Source organism: Littorina saxatilis, linkage group LG6, assembly GCF_037325665.1.
Source record: "Littorina saxatilis isolate snail1 linkage group LG6, US_GU_Lsax_2.0, whole genome shotgun sequence".
Classification (NCBI taxonomy): domain Eukaryota; kingdom Metazoa; phylum Mollusca; class Gastropoda; order Littorinimorpha; family Littorinidae; genus Littorina; species Littorina saxatilis.
The window spans coordinates 49331611-49352447 of NC_090250.1; the positions used below are offsets into that span (position 1 = coordinate 49331611).

General features: G+C 43.8%; 2 protein-coding genes across 2 annotated transcripts in view; both read left to right on the top strand.

The window, feature by feature from the left end:
• LOC138968037 (uncharacterized) overlaps window positions 1–8373 on the top strand; it is a 31438-nt gene extending 23065 nt beyond the window's left edge. The window contains exons 9-14 of the mRNA XM_070340599.1: window positions 587–770; window positions 1322–1364; window positions 1844–1971; window positions 3117–3209; window positions 4787–4822; window positions 5455–8373. Of these exons, the coding sequence (XP_070196700.1) occupies window positions 587–770; window positions 1322–1364; window positions 1844–1971; window positions 3117–3209; window positions 4787–4822; window positions 5455–6219 (1249 nt within the window). The 3' untranslated portion in view covers window positions 6220–8373. The remainder of the gene's footprint in view (window positions 1–586; window positions 771–1321; window positions 1365–1843; window positions 1972–3116; window positions 3210–4786; window positions 4823–5454) is intronic.
• Window positions 8374–11013: 2640 nt separating this feature from the next.
• LOC138969437 (uncharacterized 37.6 kDa protein in cld 5'region-like) lies at window positions 11014–20154 on the top strand. The gene is made up of 6 exons (XM_070342228.1): window positions 11014–12070; window positions 12533–12664; window positions 13608–13739; window positions 14895–15083; window positions 17617–17794; window positions 18640–20154. The coding sequence occupies exons 1-6, from the start codon at window positions 11765–11767 to the stop codon at window positions 18957–18959; spliced, it is 1257 nt and encodes a 418-aa protein (XP_070198329.1). The 5' UTR covers window positions 11014–11764; the 3' UTR covers window positions 18960–20154.
• Window positions 20155–20837: the final 683 nt, after the last annotated feature.

Sequence of the window (20837 nt, forward strand, 5' to 3'; positions counted from 1 at the left end):
CTTACAAACTAATGAATGAGTTTGGTCATTAAAAATCGGAAACTTGTAATTAAAATTATTTTTTTATTAAACGATCAAAAAAAATTTCATCTTATTCTTCGTCATTTTCTGATTCCAAAAACATACATATGTTATATTTGGATTACAAACAAGCTCTGAAAATTAAAAATATGAAAATTATGATTAAAATTAATTTTCCGTAATCGATTTAAAAACAATTTCATCTTATTCCTTGTCGGTCCCTGATTCCAAAAACATATAGATATGATATGTTTGGATTAAAAACAAACTCAGTAAGCTAAAAAGAATAGACATACAGAAAAGCGTGTTATCCTGCTCAGCGCGACCACTACCGCATTATTTTGCATGGCTTGTCGATTTCACTGCCTTTGCCACGAGCGGTGGACTGACGAAACTACGAGTATGTGGTTTTGGTGAAAAAAGCAGTGCGTTCAGTTTCATTCTGTGAGTTCGACAGCTTGACTAAATGTTGTTATTTCGCCTTACGCGACTTGTTTGTTATCCCATTGCTGGGAAATTGGGGTGGCTTTCTCACAGAAAGATTGAAACTTTGTGCACTGTGCAGGCAGTACAGCGGGGTGGTGCACAACTTGTACCAGGGCATCCAGTGCACATCGTGTGGCTGTCGCTTTCTGATGGAGGAGATGGAGCAGTACCGCCAGCATCTCGACTGGCACTTCAGGCTCAACAAGCGTGAGAAGGAAGCCGCCAAGATCTCCAGCTACCGCAAGTGGTACTTTGAGCTCAATGTAAGTCTCCCCAACACCACCCTCTGCCTGCTGTAGAGTAACAAGAAAATGAGAACAAAATCAGACTCCCACCAGAATATAGTTAAGAATTGTAGGAAAGTCTGAAGTATAGATTAATCATGTTGTTTTTTTCTCCATTGTCGGGTAAATAATCTTGTTCACTGGAAACATGGCAACAAGAGGCTATGAGAATGACAACTTGAGCAATTTGCAGTCATAATAAAGAAATTCAAAATCAAATCAACAAACTTTTTTGTGGTAGGCAGAGAAGGTTTTAATTTCAAAGCACTGACATTCTTACACAGTTGTAAAGGTTGGAGACCTTTTCTCTTATACAATGCTGGCATGTCGTTATATCCTGTGTATGTGTGTGTGTGTGTGCCCATGTAAGCATGTGCAAAATTTCAAACATGTTCAATAAAAAAAATTTCCAAGATTATACTGAAAAGGGCCTCTGCTTTTGTAGGAAACATGTCATTCAGTCACATGTTATCATCGCAGAAAAGAAGAACAAAATGACATTTAGTGAATAATGGATTTGTTTGTTGCAGGACTGGATCATGTTCCAGGAGATTGATGAATCTGAAGAACATTGTAAGTATTGAAGGTTTTATATATTTTATTTTATTGTTTTTTTCTTTTCCATCAAATTTTACACTGGAAAAGTGTTAAAGATGTTGGTATGTTACTGATGTTTTCAACAATTTGCAAGGGAAAAGGGTTACATGTCATAATGATTGGAATAATAGTTAATGCATCTCAATGGCTGGGGAAAGTTCAGGAATTTGGTGGAGGGGAGGCTTTCGGATTGCCAGGCCTTGTGTGTCTGTGGGTTTGTGTGTGTGTGCTTATCTCCCGCCTTCATGTGATGACAAGAGATTTAGTACTGTGATTTCATCAATATTTGTAGTGAATGTTTTGTTATGTTGACAAGTTTACATTTATCTTTTGTACTGATTAGCAGAGCACTAAAATTACTGCATTACTGTATTTTGGACCAAGACTAAAGGGAAGAGAATCCCCAAGTTGTAGACGCAGTCATTGATGTGTTGTGTTCCTGAATATGTGTGCAGTCCACAGCTCAGTGTTTGATGAGGAGATGGCGGCCAACAGAGATGGCAACCAGTCGACGTTCGGCAAGCTACCGGAGGGGGTAGAGGCCACCATGAACCCCAAGGCCACTGGCAATGAAACGGAGGATGTGAGTCCCTTGTCTGATGCTGTAGTTTATGTACAGGGTGTTTGTTATGAGAACAGAGCGTTCATGCTCTCTGTTGAAGGAAACGACTTGTACAGTCACTTTTGATGGTCACACAGTCTTAAAACAAGTTTTGATCTGTGGGTGAAAAGTTTGGAATGTAGTGAAAGTTCAGGGTTTTTTATACATGGGATGTGGTGGGTCAGTCAATGTCCTGAAAGGGGCCGAGTTTCCTGGTGTTGTGGTCGTTTTGCATGATTTGGTGCAGCTGTGTGGATTGGAGCTGATATCACTTAGTAAACAGTTCTGTGTTTGAACAGCTGAAGGAAAAAGAACTAAGCTAATATAACATAGGAAAGACAGGTTTTGTGTTTGTATAGCTATTTTACTACAAAAGTCAATGGTTTATTGGTTTATTTGGTTTATTGGCAACTTGGCCATTACCAAAGGATAAGAAGGGATGGGGAAACCAATGCAAGTAAAGCTCTCTGGAAATGTATTTATTTTACTGAGTGAAGAGAGGTTTTTGGCTCACGTAAGTGTAGCCTATGCGATCGTAACTTTGTCTGTCTGTGCGTGCGTTTGTGCGTGTGTGTGTGCGTGTGTGTGTATGTCTGTGGTAGAAACTTTAACATTTCCGAGTCTATGTGTGAGTGGTTATCCAAGACTATGGATAAAGCTCGCATAAGATTACGTCACGGTCAAAAGTGTTTGACGTCAATTAATGCATCATGACGGCATGCCTCCCTGTAGTCTTTCTCTCTCGCGTGGTGTGTGTGGTCTCGGTCATTGTTATTTTGAGCGGGCCGAGACTATTTGGCAGTCGTGTCCCTGTAAGTAGGCTACATGCAGACACAGACAGATCTAGATCTAGTGTCTCTCTTTCTTGCACAGTCGTCACCTAAGCTTACTGTGTGTGTGGGTGTGTATGTGTGACGGAGTGATTGAGTTTGTGTTACTGTTTGTCTATTTCTTACGTGAGCCTTGAAGGCTTCGCCTCTTGTTTCTTTTGTGTGTCTGTATAACTGTATGCAAAAGTACTTTGCTGATGTCCTTCAGAACAGAGAAGTCCTGTTTGGTGTTACCATATGTGTGAACGCATAATCAAATACTTGCTTAGTGAAGAGGGTTTGTGTGTGTGATTACAGCTGTGTGCAATCTGCGGTGACCCCTTTGAGCAGTACTTTGACGACGAGGCGGAGGCCTGGCACCTGAGGAACGCTATGGCTGTGGTGGGCAAGGTGAGATGTTTGATTCTAGTCTGTAGGCGGTAAATACTGCTCACTTTTTGGCATGTGCCTTTCTGCCTTTGGTCGGCCATCTCTCTCTCTTGTGTGCTCTTGCTCTTTCTCTCACTCTGTCTCTTTTTGACTCACATGCGAAGCAAAAGTGAGTCTATGTACTCACCCGAGTCGTCCGTCCGGAAAACTTTAACGTTGGATATTTCTTGGACACTATTCAGTCTATCAGTACCAAATTTGGCAAGATGGTGTATGATGACAAGGCCCCAAAAAACATACATAGCATCTTGACCTTGCTTCAAGGTCAAGGTCGCAGGGGCCATAAATGTTGTCTAAAAAACAGCAACTTTTCCCATTTTTCCCATTTTCTCTGAAGTTTTTGAGATTGAATACCTCACCTATATATGATATATAGGGCAAAGTAAGCCCCATCTTTTGATACCAGTTTGGTTTACCTTGCTTCAAGGTCAAGGTCACAGGAGCTCTTCAAAGTTGGATTGTATACATATTTTGAAGTGACCTTGACCCTGAACTATGGAAGATAACTGTTTCAAACTTAAAAATTATGTGGGGCACATTTGGTCACATATGATCACGGTCAAGGTCACTTTGACCCTTATGAAATGTGACCAAAATAAGGTAGTGAACCACTAAAAGTGACCATATCTCATGGTAGAAAGAGCCAATAAGCACCATTGTACTTCCTATGTCTTGAATTAACAGCTTTGTGTTGCATGACCTTGGATGACCTTGACCTTGGGTCAAGGTCACATGTATTTTGGTAGGAAAAATGTGTAAAGCAGTTCTTAGTGTATGATGTCATTGCTAGGTTTAGTTATTTGACCTTGACCCTGAAGGTCAAGGTCATGTCAAGGTCAAGCATGTGAGTCGTATGGGCTTTGCCCTTCTTGTTTCTATTTCTCTCAATCTCTGTAATGTATAATGTCATGAGTGTCAATAAGGGACAGGTTGGAAGATGAGGCATCGCCCAAAACATTTATCCCTTTGTAATAATTGTTATAAACTTTTGAATGTGAAGAAAGACACACTGTAACGGTAAGCATATATATACACACAGAGCTGCCAACTGCTACGATTTCAGCGTAGCATGCTACGATTTTGCAGCAATTGCTACACAAGCCCAAAACTGCTACGCTCAAACAAAAAATTACAAGCATGCGAAATTTCCACTTATCACTCGGCAATCAGCAGCAGTCATTAAAAACTGCGCTTGTGATGGAAAGGTCTGATCCAGTCAGGGGACAGTTTTGTTGTACATCCAATTGAGAACGTTGTTTCTCCTTTTTGCGTTGTAGTCTTGGATAGCGTATTCTGTTTGATCGACTTTGAACACATTCTTGGAGGTGTGGGTTACCGAGGCACTGTGTTTTAAGATATTGTGCAGGCTTCTTGACTACATACATTTTAGCCTATTGTAAATGAAGAAGTACAGGGGATTCTCATGAAAACCCAATGTCATGCAGACTGATAAAGTTGAGTAGAATACAATATATTTCATAGTTTTCCATATATTTTATATTGTAAGTGTTGCCTACTTATGAATTTTACTGTTGCAGATTTACCATCCTATCTGCTATGATGACGTCAGAGAGGTAAGCCCGGGTCACTTTTGTTGCTCATAATACTTCTGGTAGGGGGTGTTTTTATATTTTACCTGAAATAACATCAACATTTTGAAAACATTACCTTTTGAATTCATTAGAAAAAAAGGGCAACTTCAGGTAAGATTGCACAGTTACTTACTTAATTAAGCTTGCGAAGTTAGGTATCTGTACAAAGTAAGGTAAGTGTAACCGAATCCAAGCTTTGCTGAGGTTGACAGTACATGTATATTGACAGCCCATACATTTAAATCTACATGAGTTAGGAGTATCCTCCCCCTGAGACATGTACCAGACATTGACAGCCCATACATTTAAATCTACATGAGTTAGGAGTATCCTCCCCTTGAGACATGTACCAGTCATTGACAGCCTGGCTGCTTTCTGTGCAAGTGGAAACTTTTTGCTGAATTGATTGACACCCATGTCAATTTTCAAAATCAATTGAGGAGTCCATTCTCACAGTGCACAAGCAGCAGCCAGGCTGCATAGTTATTATATGTCTTCCCCTCCAAGCCATCTTTATCCACAGTATGGTAATAACTTCAGCGTCCATTTTGTATGGTTGGTTTGTTTGGTGTCATGGAAGTTTGTGTTGTAACAGTAAGATTTTGTGTGTTCAGGGTACGGACATTGACGTGACCCCCACCCCCACAGTGGAGCTGCTGGAGAACCCCCTAGTGCAGCAGATCAAGGCTGAGACGCCAGCAGTCAGCACCGACACCGACCCCACTACCACTACCACCACCACCACTCAGGACTCAATGGCTGACTCGTCTCCTATCACGGACACCATGGACGCTGATGTGACCCCTCCCTCGGAAGCCCCTGTGTCTGTCAAAACGGAGCCTGGGTCTGAGGCGAATGGTGTCATGCAGGAAGACTCTAATGCGAAGAGCGAAGCCACAGACACTGTGGCAGGGGAAGCGACTGCTAAGGACAATGTAGCAGCGGAAACGACCGCCGAGTACACTGTAGCAGCCGTCAAGGAGGAACCGTCCACAGAGACGCCTCCAACGGAATCCCTCCCTATGTCAATTGATGCACCTGTAGAAACTGATACTGTTGTCGTGCCAACGGCTGTCGGTGAGGTGAAGCTAGAGCCCAAAGACGTGAGTGAGCCTGCTTCCCCTGGCACAGAGCCGCTGCTTCCCCCTGGCACTGAGCCTCTCCCTCCCCCTGGCACTGAGCCTCTCCCTCCCCCTGGCACTGAGCCTCTCCCTCCCCCTGGCACTGAGCCTCTCCCTCCCCCTGGCACTGAGCCTCTCCCTCTAGGCACCACCCCTCCCCCTACTGTCCAGGTCACCCCCAGCCCTGCTGGTGATGGGGATGCTGCTGTGCAGTCCATCGTCTCCGTGAAGCAGGAGCCCATGGAGACAGCCAGCTGATACAGTGCAATATAGCAGGCTTTCTTAACACCATTTTGGAAACCTTGTTTTGAATGCCTTGGCTGATGCCCTTCATTGGTTTCAGTGCGTGTGACTGTGTGCTAGTGTGCATCATGTATGATTCAGGCATGGGAATTGTCCGCCAAAAGGCAAAAAGCAAAAGTGTCCGCCGAAAAAATAAATTGGGGAGGCAAAAATGGTCCTGAAAAATAAATTTAATGGCAAACTTGGAGCTCAGATGACGCCAAAAGGCACAATTTGGGTTCTTTGGAGAGAAAAAATCCCCGGACCCCCTAGTAAGGCTAGGCGCTTCGCGCCGTCGACTTTGATATTACTTACAAATTTTCAGCCTTTTTGACTTTTTTGAATTCCCATGCCTGATAATTTGTTCTGAAATCTCTCTCTCTCTCTCTGCGCTTACCTGCGTCTTTTGTGAACGTAGGACCGTTCAACGCACATGCACACCTTTGTACACACGTGCTATCATGTGAGCACAAAATTAACATAATACAGCAACAAGGCAAAAAACAGTTAAATCAAATTAAAACAATGGGGTGACAGATGCCCATCCCACAGAAAAAGTAAAAAGCATTGCATGAACTTGAGCAATTCTGGTTGTATGTTTCTTACCTCAATTCTGGATGAATATATCAAGTAAATCAGCATCACATACCAAGGTGCATGAAAATGGTGTAATGTCTGATGAATGACTTCAGTGTTTGTTTTGCCGTATTGCATATTACGTATGCAAGATGTCTGGTGGGTTTTCCAAGTTTGCAGACACTGGGATCCATGAGCAAGTGCACATGGTCTATAAGCCATACTGCCAGTAGGCTTGTCGTTATGAAAGCTGTGTACACGTGTGTGTGATAGAGAGTGAGAGACCAATGTCTTGGTATACATATATATGTAAATATCCCTACCAGATGGCTTGAATCCTAAATTGAGACAATTTAATAGGGGTTCGGGCATTGATTTATTCACCTTAACTTTCTTTGGCGACAGGAACATTGTTGAGGTAGACATTTCAGACCCCGCAGGGATTGATGTATGAGTTTACCTTTCCTACTTTATCACAACTGGTCCATGGGCATTCTGCAGCAAGGTGAAATAGGATCAGTTGCTGAAGAAAGGGGGATGAGTGTTGGATCATATGATTTCAGTTTTGTCCAGCTGCTCTAGCAGTTGCTCTAGCAGATAATGCAGAGTGGTTGAGATGAAACTGCCATTCTCTGTACATATACTATACAGATTGTGTCTGGCACAGTGGTAGTAAATTACTGCTGAAAATGAATTATCGTTTCGTCTGTGTCTCTGTCTGTCTGTCTGTCTGTCTGTCTGTCTTTGTCATTGTATTTGTGGAAAGCTTGATTTTATTCATGCAAGAGGATTAATTGGTACATATGTTGATTAAATAACTGGTCTGTTACCTCAGCTCTTCTTGGCAAAAATGGTACAATTATTGAAGGAAATGCAGTATGTTCAGGGGCACGTTATCCATTTTTGATGTTGGACTCTTTTTCACAGGCATACGTTTTAATACTACACTTTCAGACTTTGGACAGAAATTGTATAATTTGTGAATGCATGAAGACACACGAAAGAGGAGTCTTGGGTGTCCTAGACTATACAAACACTGCATCCCTTGGTCTTTGCCACCAAAGATTGTATGCTCACAAAAGCAGTTCACCGGCTGACACATGTATACCTCTGTACACATAGACTTCAATCACATACCACAAGTATTGTTGTAAACTGTGAACAGACCTTAAAAATACAAATAAACTACAACACACCTTTTAAAACGCATTTATTTGTGTACAGTCAAAACGAAAAATCATTGTATTTGGGGAGCAACCTAATATAAAAGTATAGGGAGACCGAATATTTGCTCCACTTTGCACTGTATCCTTACAAACGTTCTAAATTCTTACAGTATGAAGAAGCTAGGGAAGGTAAAGTTGATAGCAAATGATCGTGCTGGTTTTCTATGTGTCTGTATTTTTGCCTGGGAACGCTGAAGTGTTTCAGTATTTGTTTCAATGATTTAAGGTTTTTGTTTGTGTGGATGAGGCAGGATTGCTCTTGTCTTTGACAAATGTTATTATTTCAAATGTTTTGATGAAAGAATAAATCAAAACTTTATAAAATATGCTTCCTACTGGTTATTTTCTGATTTAGAGTGGTGCAAATGTGTGTGTGTGTGTTGAATGGAGAGTGTGTATGTGTATTGACAGGATCGCCAACTCGTTGCGCGCGCTCACCAAGTAGCGGAAAGCGGAAAAGACGATTTTGACAGTAACTTTACTTCTGGTGCAGTCTTTCAACACATGGAGAAGAAGGAGTTGTTACCATTGTTGTGTGAAAGTGTTTTTTTTTTGTTTGGTTGGGTGGCTTTTGTTTTGGGGGGGGGGGGGGGGGGGGGGGGGGGAGTGAGGAGAATGTCTTTTTACCTGATCCAAACGAGTTGAATTTTCGTCTCAGAATGCACCAGATTGCACAGATTTTAATGTACCATTTACAACATTTTCGCAACCCCCCATAGAAAAAGAAAAGGGATTTCCTCTTTTTTCATCACAAGAGAGTCCCACCCCTGCACATAAGAGAGCACACTAACTCACTCATGTACAGACCAGGGACCTATATTATCTAATATACTAGGTCTATGGGCAGACGATCGAAAGATTCGCCAACAGACACTAAACAGATGCCCGCAAGTTCACAACTGCGGACATTTCATTGTAGACCGGGACATTTGACCCATTACGGCTGCAAAGACAACAAATACACTTTCAGGAACACACTGACCAGCACTCGCTCATACACACCGGCCCTGGCGGCCTCAAAATACTATTAATTCATGCTTGACTGTGAAAGACAGTCTGTTCTAATGCACCACAAACATTGGAGAACCAAATCCAAAGTCACTCACACAGACTGTGACAGACACACACACACACGTACACACATACATACTGACACACACTGCCGGTACACACACACACTCTCACTCACACACATACACACGGCGCACACACATACACACGCTGGCATTGCACACACACACACCGTAACACACACACACACAAACTGCACACAAACACACGTGCCGCGACACTGAGGCAATTATAGTGTGTCACAAAGATGTGAGTAGCATATTTGTGAGGTGAAACCACGTCGTGTTTTTAACCTCCCTAAATGTTGTACAGGCGAGGGTAGCTGACCGGACTGGCGTTATTCACGTGTTTCGGGTGTTGCACGTAAAACTGGCTTAGCTTGATGTGAGTTGTGTTTGAGACATGTAGCTGGTCTGGGGTAAATAACGTCACAGCGTGTGAGATTTCCAACCGGGAAGGTTGTTCAGCGTGTGTCAGACTTGTTCTGGGAACAAGTACTCTTTCAAGAGACGGGTCTCTTAAGGTAAATGATTTACTATGTTGTATATTATTGACGTTGGAATACATAGCTGGAGCGTAAAGGTTAGTGTGTATAAAGTGCACCCAATCTTAGTGTGAAGCGTTGAGAGAATTCTTGATGTAATTGTTTCACGGTTTTTCATGGGGAATTTCTTGAACATAATTGCTAGGCATTTATGTTATGTTTAAGACGGTCATGCTTTGTATGGGGAGTGTTATTCATTGATTAAGTGTTAGTTTGGATATTGAATCTGTACGGAATGTGAACGTGGAATGAACGAGAATGTATGAGTGGTACATGAACGTTTGGAAGAAGAGATGGTTTTAGAGAATGTTGTATTAAGACTTGGTTAAATTCTTTAGGAGTTTCCATGAGGGATTTCCATGGCGTATAAGGGAGGGACCTTACACGAGAGAAGCGCTAGACGACGGTGGAAGCAAGGGACCACCTCTGCGCAGATGACTAGACGAGTGGAGTCTTCATCAAGACCGGTCGTAGCTGACGACGGTTGTTTCCGCTACGGGCGGAAGGGTTTCTCGGGGAGAAACCTGGAAGGTGTGTGTGGGCATCGTCCGTGAGATGTGTGTTGGCGTCTTCAGTGAAAGGTGCGTGTTGGCATCTTCAGCGAAAGGTGTGTGTTAGCATCTCTGTGTGTTGGCATCCGATTTCATTATTCTACGACGATTCAGCGGGACAAGTAAGTGAACTGGCGACATGCAGTGAGCCGTGATACGAACTCGTGAGTGTCTGTTGGAACCTTCTTGTGTGCGTTAAATCTATATTTGAGAAAGTATTGTTATAATATGTATTTACATGCCTTGAGTGAAAGTTGGAAGATTGTGCGAACTGTGTGTCGAAAAGTTGTTTCGTATTGATGTAGGTAAAGTGAAGAAGTATATTGTTGTTTTGATTGAGGAAATAATGAGCCTGCATCCTCCCAAGTTCTGTTTTTGAAGTGTTTGGTGTGAAAGGGTAGAGATAGTGCAAAAGGGCAGAACACGCATAATAAATTCACATGCAAACCACTTCGTGACATAGTGCACCCGACCAGAGACTGACATAGATAGATGTATGTCTCTGACCGTGCCGACTGATCCAGTAAAACTTTCACCAAGGATTTCAGTGCCATTTACGATCATGAATGCGAAAAAAAAGAGGGAATGCATCACTGACATGAGGAAAATGGAGGTACATTTACAGAGGTTATGAAAAGAAAATCTGAGACAACAGGATTAAAAGGGGGAGAGGGGGGGTGGGACCAGGGGTTATGGCATCTTAAAAAGGGAGTTCCACTGTAACAGTAAAGCCGGCCTGTGCACATACAGCAGTCAGCCAACACGACTGGCAACTTTTCAATGGGAGACGTGACGTGTGCATGTGCCTCTATACTGTTTCGGAAGCCGTTTCCTAATTCCTTCATTCTACCCACTGCAGCCTCCCACCCGTGTCAGCCTGACACACTACACGTACAGTGCACGCGTGTAACTCGTGCTGTGCTTTCTGTGTAGCCTCGGCTGCTCAGTTGCCACATTTCTCTTTCCTTTCCAAGATGGCGTGGTAGGTTAGGCTTGTGATGATGCTTTAGTTCTGGCACTGCTACTGAAGTAGGGATAGTCTAAGTGAGTGTGTTTATTCATTGGACTACGGGGTTTGTGCTACGATGTCAGTGAATACAAGCACGCTGCTATAAACTGATTTACGAGAGTTTGCAGAGTAAGCTTGCTAGTTCTACGTTCTAGCTCGTTGTATTGCTTATGCCACAACCCTCGAAAAATAAAATTTGATTTGATTTGATTTGATTTGATTACGTATTACTTTTACACAAACGATGTTGGAAAACTGTCAGTGCCGTATGCGTGTATAAATCTTGTAAGAACTTTTCAAGTTCAGTCTTGAGTGGAAATCTTCAGAAGCTAGTCTGTAGGTACTAAGGGAAACTAGCCAATGTTCATCAGTGGTGGGAATACAATCATGACTTGATCAGCGGAATCCTGTACCATGTCTCCACCAGAGATGTGTATGTATAATCAAATTAATTTGTAAACTATAATAACTTTTTTGAGTGTTGTGCACATCAAAGTTGTTCGTTCACGGGATAGTCGCGGCGGCGCATTTTTGAACTGCTGAAATGGAATCTTCATCAGCCCCTCTCAAGCTGGCTTCAGTACCACGCCACAGAGCTTTCCCGTTTGTGTTTGTGCTGATGGTGTGTGTGGGAGCAACATGGGGTTTCTCGCTCCCCTCTTTCCCAAGCATGGCGGCGGCAGCGGTAGACTCCTCGCGGCCTTTGAAAGTATTGGTGTTCGGTGGCAACGGGTTTCTCGGTGGCGCAACGGTGGCGAGTCTGCTGGAGGCGGGGCACGAGGTGGTGACAGTGAACAGGGGCAACTGGTACTGGGACTCCGCGTTTCTCGTCAAACCGCACGTGCAACAGGTGGGTGAATTGTGTGTGCGTGTGTGTGTGTCACTGTGTGTGTTGGGTTTGTGTGTGTGTGTTTGACTTTCAGGGGTGAGGGGGTGGGGATGCGAGCGTGTGTGTGTGTGTGTGTGTGTGATTGTGTGTGTGTGTGATTGTGGGGGGATGGGGGTGGGGGGTGTTTGTTAGTGTGTACTTGTGTGAGTGTGTGTGTGTGTGTGTGTGCATGCATGTGAGAGAGAGAGTATGTGTTAGCATGTGTGTATGTGTGTGTTGTTGTCAAAAAGAGATAGTTCTGCGTGTGTGCATGCATGTTTGTGTGTACTGTGTGTGTTTGTGTGTGTGAGAGAGAGAGAGAGAGAGAGAGAGAGAGAGAGAGAGAGAGAGAGAGAGAGAGAGAAAAGAGAGACAGACAGACAGATACGCTTTAGTAAAATGTGTACACACAATCATGTTCATGTAAGCTTTGTCAATGAACAGGTGACGTGTGACCGCCTGTACCCACTGGAAAAGTGTCAGGCCATGGTGGACATGGTCAGCAACGTGACCGCCTTTGATGCCGTCATTGACTTCAGCGCATACCACCCCGAGGCCGTCACTGGTGCATTGCAGGTACAAGGAGATGCATGGGTCATTGGGTGGGATTTGTACTGGAGAGAAAGAAAGAGAGAGAGAGAGGGAGGGAGGGACAGACAGACAGAGAGAGAGAGAGAGGGACGGAGGGACAGACAGACAGACAGAAAGAGAGAGAGAGAGAGGGACGGAGGGACAGACAGACAGACAGAGAGAGAGAGAGAGAGTCATATCAAACCGAGCGTTGCCCAGCTTGGAAAAGTTTCAAGTTCGTGTGAAGTGAAGGTGGAGCTGTAATATGACTGGGCGCAGGTCAGTCAGGGTGCTCGATTCTGTGTCTTTAAATTAGAGTTTCTTACAGCATGGGTGCAATTTAAAGACACTGGTTTGAAGAGAAAAAACCCAGTGTTTTTACCCCCCAGTAATGTCAACTTAAAGCCCCTAGTTATATAGGCTCATGAAGGAATCAGTTGGAGAAGGCTTGGCTTCTTTTATTCTAGTTATGAGACAAAGGGTAAGATGGAAGGTTGGGAGAGAGGTGAAGGGAGTGGGAATGTTTACAGTGTTGTGTGCGGGGCTGTGAGAAGTTGATCAGCCAATGTTAAACCAGGCACCATTGCAGCTGATGCGCCTCAGTTCAGATAGACAACACACCGCACCCTCATTCAAGCCGCGAAACTGCACCGCGCTGTTCTGGCCATCTGTCCAACTCTCGTCCTCAACTTCAAGGCAGACAGATACAAAGAGGTGTAAGTTGCACTGACCCTAGCGGTAAAGCAAAGCCACATGCTCGTCTCAAAACTATTTCCTGTTATCCTTCCTTTATTTCTCACCACCTTCCCTCCCTTTTGACCAAGCCTTTATCACCCCCTCCCTCCCCCTCTTTGACCCATTAATTGTTTCTTTTTGTACCAGTGTAACAGTGTATGTCAGCGAAGAATGACTTCACAACCTTCACCATCTTTGGCATTTCGTTCCACAGGTGCTAAAGGACAAATTGAAGCTGTACATCTACATCAGCACTGACTCAGTCTACGATGTGTGCGACAAAACTCACACCCACCCCTCTACTGAGACGGACTCAGAGCGCCCACAGTCACTGAAGAGACAAGAGGTAGCATTCCTTAACCTTCGCCGGTCGTCGTGGGTCCATGCGGACCCAGAAGGGTGTTTAATTGCAAATATCTCTTAAACCAGTTGGAATTTTTTAATGAGCTTTTAAGAATGCCTCAGACACATAAAAAGCTCTTATGTCCTAAAAGATCATTAAATTTGAGCGAGAAGTAATTAAAAAAAAAAGACTACACAATGAAGACATCGTGGGGCCGTGCAGACCCATGTTTCTCAAACTGAAGGAACTTACATAAAAACTAGGGAGAGAAGTCACAAACCTTCAGGTATTAGCTCTAAACATCATTTTCTACGATCTGTTTAATTTTGGAGTTAATAAGTTTTTGCTTCTTTGGAAAGCATGGGTCGACGGAAGGGTATGCATATTTTTCCTTCTTTAAGAAGCATGGGTCCGCACGGTCCCACGATGTCTTCCATGTGTAGTCGATAACCCGGTTGGGCGAAGGTTAAAGTTAAAGATATACATATAGTAGTGAAGGAGCCATTTTGCAGACACTTTCTGGTGAAAAGTCTTGAGAAGTCTGTGGAACATTCGGTGTGGTGTAATTTAGTTGCAGCTGCAAAGATAAACTTTGAAATGCTCCGTAACTATGTTAATTTATTACATCAATTTAAATAAGGGAACAGCTGTCACAGATCTGTAATCTAGCAAATGCGTGCAATAGTGATAGCTCTCAGGGGCGAAAAGTAGGATGGAAAAAAACATGAGTGTACATGGGAGTTTCAGTCCATGTTCGCAGAAGAAGAAGAATTACCTAGTCGTTTTAATTGTGAGGTTGGAAAACATAAGTGGTCTTCAAAAGCTTAGCCTCACCCAGCATGGTATCCCCCATTTGGGGGTTTCCAATTCGGCTGCCATTGGTCAAATTCCACACCATTAGCACAAGGGCAGTGATCTGAATACGGAAGGTATCGCAATGGCACAGTGGCAGCAACAAGCCAAAAACTAAGGTGTAGTTATCACGGAAATAACTTCATAGTGATACTCATGCAGTCAAAACCAGCTAAACTGAACGGCTGATGAATTTTTTTCGGTATATTCAAAGAAAAAACGGGTAAAATTCATCGTGAACATGAGCACTTTATGGTTTCTGTCGTCTGATTATTGACGGTATTTATACGGCTCTGTGCCACACAGGAACTTGAGTCACACGAGAGTTACGGCCACCGCAAACTGCTGATCGAGGAGGAGCTGGCCAGGCAGAGGGTGGGGGGAGGGGTGCCTTACATCACCCTTCGTCTGCCGGACGTCATCGGCCCCAGGGACAACACCTTCCGCTGGTGGATCTACCAGTCCTGGATGAGGCTGTCTGATCACCTGGATAAGGTAGGTGACAGGAACATGTACAGTGGAACCCCCCTTTTAAGACCTACAAAAATGTGAGAAAATCAGGTCTTACAAAGGAAGGGTCTTAAAATGGAGGTCAATTTACCGACGCTATCAACAGAAAGGCTGTAATGTAAAAGCAAGGTCTTTCTTCTTCTTCTTCTTCGTTCATGGGCTTAGACTCCCACGTTCACTCATGTTTTAAGCACGAGTGGATTTTTGCGTGTATGACCGTTTTTACCCCGCCATTCAGGCAGCACACGTCGATTTCGGGGGAGGCATGCTGGGTATTTTCGTGTTTCTATAACCCACCGAACTCTGACATGGATTACAGGATCTTTTCCGTGCGCACTTGGTCTTGTGCTTGCATGTACACACGAAGGGGGTTAAGTCACTAAGCAGGTCTGTACATAAGTTGACCTGAGAGATCGGAACTGAGAGATCGGAAAAATCTCCACTCTTAACCCACCAGGCGGCAGCGACAGGGATTCGAACTCACGACCTCCCAATTAGGAGGCCGACGTCTTACCACCGCGCTACTGTGCCCGTCAAAAAGCAAGGTCTTAAAAGCGGAGGAGTCTTAAATTAGGGGGTCTTAAAAGGGGGGTTCCACTGTATAACACTGATGCTTGTGGGAGACAGGTCGCTGATAATACAGGTATTTCTACCAGGCCTGGATGAGGCTGTCTGATCTCCTGGATAAGGTAGGTCACAGGTACGTACATAACATTGTTGCTTGATCCACGGCCTAGCATTGTAAGCCGTTCAGCGTTCTTTACGTCGAAATAACATCTCCAGTACGCGGAACTCGATTTGGTGTACGCCGAAGTGCAAAAACCTGTTATTCCCAAACGGTAAACCCAAACAGTCCCAGCTTTCGTTTTGTGCGCCGTTCGGTTCAATTCTCAATCGGTTTGACAGTTTGCTTGAACACGCACTTCCTCTGGCATCGTGCGAGCATGCTTTGTGCCGGTGTTTTGTGGCTCTAGACTTAATTGAAATAATGTCTCGAAGCGACATTGTTGAACGTGGTCAGCCATTCAGTGACAAAGAATCTAGGTATTCCTGGAAGTGGGAATGGCTGGATTTCGTTCCGAAGGCGGAAGGGAAGTCAGAAGAAGTAATGTGCCGATACGGACTAAGGACTATGTATGGACTATGGCATAATTTAGTTGCTCAATCTTCTTTGGGGGGTAAAAAATCTCAAAAAAATCTTCAAATTCAACCCCCACAAGGGGCTTTGCCCCTGGACCCCACTGGGGGCCTCCTGTGGCCCCCAGACCCCCGCCTTTGTAAGCTGAACTCACTTTTTCCAATGCTAGGCCCTGTTGATCAGGTAGGAGACATGTAGACAATTCTAATAATACAGGTATTTCTACCAGGCCTGGATGATGTTGTCTGATTACCTGGATAAGATAGGTTACAGATACATAACGTTGATGCTTGATTCATTTCATCATTTATGCCTTTGACCCCGTCCGGGGCATAGGCCGCCAACAAGAGCTCGCCAGGCACTCCGATCCTGGGCCAATCTCTCCAGTTGTCTCCAGGTGTAGCCGATGTGTTTCACCTCTGCCTCCAAGTCACGACGCCAGGTGTTTCTTGGCCGGCCTCGTCTCCTCTTGCCCTGCGGGTTCCATGTGAGGGCCTGTCGCGTGATGCTGGTTGTCGTCTTGCGGAGTGTGTGGCCAATCCACCGGAAGCGTCTTTGCAGAATGTCCTGTTCTACGGATAACTGTTTTGTTCGCTGCCAAAGGTCTTTGTTGCTGATGGTGTCAGGCCAGCGAATTCGGAGGATTCTTCTGAGGCAGGTGTTAATGAAGGTCTGGATTTTTCTTGTGATGGCAACTGTAGTTCTCCAGGTTTCGGCTCCATACAACAAGACTGACTTCACCGTGGTGTTGAAAATCCTGAGCTTGGTGTTGATGCTCAGGTCTGCTGATGCCCATACGTTCTTCAGTTGAAGGAAAGCTGCTCTTGCTTTGCCAATCCGGACTCTAACATCAACGTCCGTGCCACCCTGCTTGTCGACAACGCTTCCGAGATAGGTGAAATTGTCTACCTCTTGCAGTGCTTCACCATTCAGCGTGATGGGGGTCGTGTTGGCTGTTGCGTTTGTCCTAAGGACCTTGCTCTTCCCCTTGTGGATGTTGAGGCCAAATCGAGCGGAGTTGTTGGCCACAGTGCTGGTCTTCTCCTGCATTTGTTGTTGGGTATGGGAAAGAAGGGATGCTTGATTACTTAGGAAATAATACAGGTATTTCTTCCAGGCCTGGATAATGTTGTCTGCTCACCTGGTGAAAATAGGTGGCAGGTACGCTTCTGATACAGGTGGTGGATCTACCGGGCTTGGATGAGGTTGTCAGATCACCTGGATGAGGTAGGTTATAGGTACAAAATCACTGATGCTGGATAAGGGAGGTGGTAGGTAGACAATGCTGGTAAATCAGATATTTAATTTTCTACCCTGAATTTTCCATTTGCCATGAATCGTTCCATGTTATTAATATTATTATTATTATTATGTTTTCAGGCGCTGGCCATACCTACCTACCTTGTTAACACCCCTATGAGCGTGGTGTATGTCCCAGATGTTGCTGATGTCATCTTGAAGTTGCTACACCCCAAGCCAGAAGCGATGGATCAGGCCTTCAACATCGCCTGCAAAGAAACACCCACCCTGCTGCAGCTTCTGACAGATATGAAGGCAAGTGTTGTGGATGATTGTATTATGACGGACTGAAGTAGATTGTTGAGTTATTGTTATGTTTTTGGTAGGTGTCCCAGTGCAAACTGATTTTGACACTTGTGTACTGTAAGTACAGGGATACCTCCCTTTTAAAACCTCAAAAGTTATGAGAAAATCAGGTCTTAAAATGGAGGTTAGCACTTTTTGTTTTAACAAGAAATCTGAGAAAGCAAGATCTTAAAGGCACAGTGCAGCTCACAGCCTTCGTTTTGCGTTTTTGTTGCAGCTGAGTGCATTTACAGTTCAAAAATCCTCCTATGGTAGTAAAACAAACCCAAAACTACCCAACGACGACATCTGTGAAGCTCGACAGTTTCTTGTTCACGCAAGTGCATAACTTAACCTAGTTATTAAGTGGTGTTTGGTCGGAGTTCGGTTCAACTGAGTGATTCCGGCCTTCATTTTGTTTTACACAAACTCATGATGACGTCTGACATTGTTTGCTAGTGACGTGTCTTTTCAGTTGTGCATGATGTGCATGTGGTGATCTACCTGATCTAAATTTAGATCCAAAAATAGGCCAAGACCAGCCGGGTCCGAGTACGAAATTAATTCGTAAAAAAATCGCAGTTCTTGACTCTTTGGGTGCAAGTCAATGAAACTTGGTAGTTCTTCTAACGGATAGCTGCCTGAGGTATGACTAAAAGCCCCAGGGGCTCCGTGCACCTGGATTTGACAAGTTCAGTACCTTTAAAAGAGGGGTTCCAAGTTTCAAAACCTAAAACTTTGTTTGGAAAAAAAAAAGAAAGAAAAAAAGAGTGAAATGTTTGTAGTATAGTAAAGTCCTGCTTGTGTGTTTTCAGGCAGCGTTGAACATCAGTGACCTGCCCGTCCTGACAGACGACTCGGAAACGGCAGTGCACTTGTTCCCCTCCGTCAAGAGCGGCCCTGTTGACATCTCAAAAGCGGTGGACATTCTTGGATTCACTCCGACCTCCCTGCATCAGGCTGTTGCTGAGACGGTGGAGTTCTACGAGAAGGCGATGCGAAACCCATACTTCCACGTACCCAGGAAGGAGATCATCCGCAACTTGCAGACACACTTCACCTCGCGGCCCTTCAAGGTGCTGCTAGGCCTGAAGAAACACTACGGTCTGGACTTTCAGACTCCCAAAGATGAACTGTGAACTGAGCTCGCTAGGTCTGGCCTTTGAATTTCCCTAAGACGAACCATGAACACCCAAAAGCTAACTGTGAACCGAGTTTGCTAGGCCTGAAGAAGCATTATGGTCTAGACTTTCAATTGCCAAAGATGAACTGTCAACGCCCTAAAACAAAGTGTGAACTGAGCTTGCCAGGCCTGACGAAGCATTATTAGGCCTGGACTTTCAATTGCCCAAAGATGAACTGTCAACTGAGCTTGCAAGGCCAGGAGAAGCATTACAGTCTAGATTTTCAGACGCCCTAAGACAAGCTGTGAACCAAGTTTAGGGAGCCCGACAAAATACTAAGTACTGGATTTTCAGGTGCCCAAAGATAAACTGTGAACTGAGCTAACTGCACTTGAAGTGCCTTTCAAAAATGACCTGTGATACTGCAGAACATTGTGGAGATTGTGTGAGTGACAGCTTCCTGAACTGTTGCCATGCTAGTCTCATGAAATACAGATTCATTCCGCAACACTTTTCTTTTAATATCTAAATGAGTTGGTATTTCCCAGCATAGTGTACATGGCATCATCTCCCATTTTTATTGCAGGGGACTGTCAAAGTGACCGGGTTCCAGTCTCGAAACAGTGTGTAAATGTTCAACTGACTAAAATCTCAATCCTGATCGTCTTTTGTTCACACTCTTTCTTTTTCTTTGTTGCTTCATGTATTACTGTATGTGCATATTTAACCTAAACCCTAATTACATGAAGATCAATATAATATCAAAGAGTAACATGAAAAAGTCCCCCCCGAAATATCCTCAGTTACATGTATGAACCTTCAGATCACATTTAATAAGCTTATAGCTTCTTACTGATTCTCAAATGATTATGTTTATACATGTATTATACCAATGATAATTGAAGCAAGAATTGAATAGATACATAAAACGCTGACATACACTCGTCTTTTAAAACAATGTGACATTCTACGTGCTCTTTTTTGGCCGATGATTATGCTCTTCGCATCAAGATTTTCTTATTTCGTCAATTTTCTCTAAAAATCTTCTATATCAAGTGGAAGAATGGATGTGTTCAAGTGTGTTACTGGTGCTAAATTTTGGTGTGTTCTTTTTTTATCTATGTGTATAATATTGAGCTGATACCGTCCGGTCTTTTAACAAGTGTATATAAATATGCTTTGTGTTGGAATAAAGCATATTCTTTCTTAATTTTTGCTTACTGACATTTAGTAGCAAGGTCCCATGGATGTGTGTGTGTGTGTGTTTAGCTTGATCCACAAAACATCCACATGTACAAGAACCAATGCACGACAACTGTTATGAAAGTAATACATGTACGATTATGAGAGAAATTTAAAAAGAACTTTGAAGGGAGAGTTCAACACCATGTGAAACCTCCAAGGGGTTAATGTGTGGATTTACAAAGTCGGAGAGTGGAATGCTGCATGGAGGGTGGTCGTTAGCATCGGGGTAAGGGATCTGAATGGACTGAGTTGATTCACACATCAATTGTTTCTGTTCTGACAAAAAATCTGTTTGAAGTGGAACTGTTTTGAAAGAGCCAACACTCCATCCCACCATGCAATTACATCCCTTGCTTTGGTCAGCAGCTCACGATATTCCTGCTTCGGAGATATAAGTCTTTATAAGTCTAAAATTGATCTGTATAAACTTTTCCATGAAAAAGAAAAACAACAGTTCTTTGGATTTAGCACAAACATACTTTTTTGTCTGTGAATTATCCATGATTTTCCTTTGAGAAGTCGATTTGCTTGACTAACTCCAATAGTCTCCTGTCCGCCCAGCCGACCTTCCCCTTGACCCTGCTTGTGACCTCGATGTTTGATGCCCCCGCAAGGGGCACGGTACTCTCTAAGCACCCAAAACCTCAA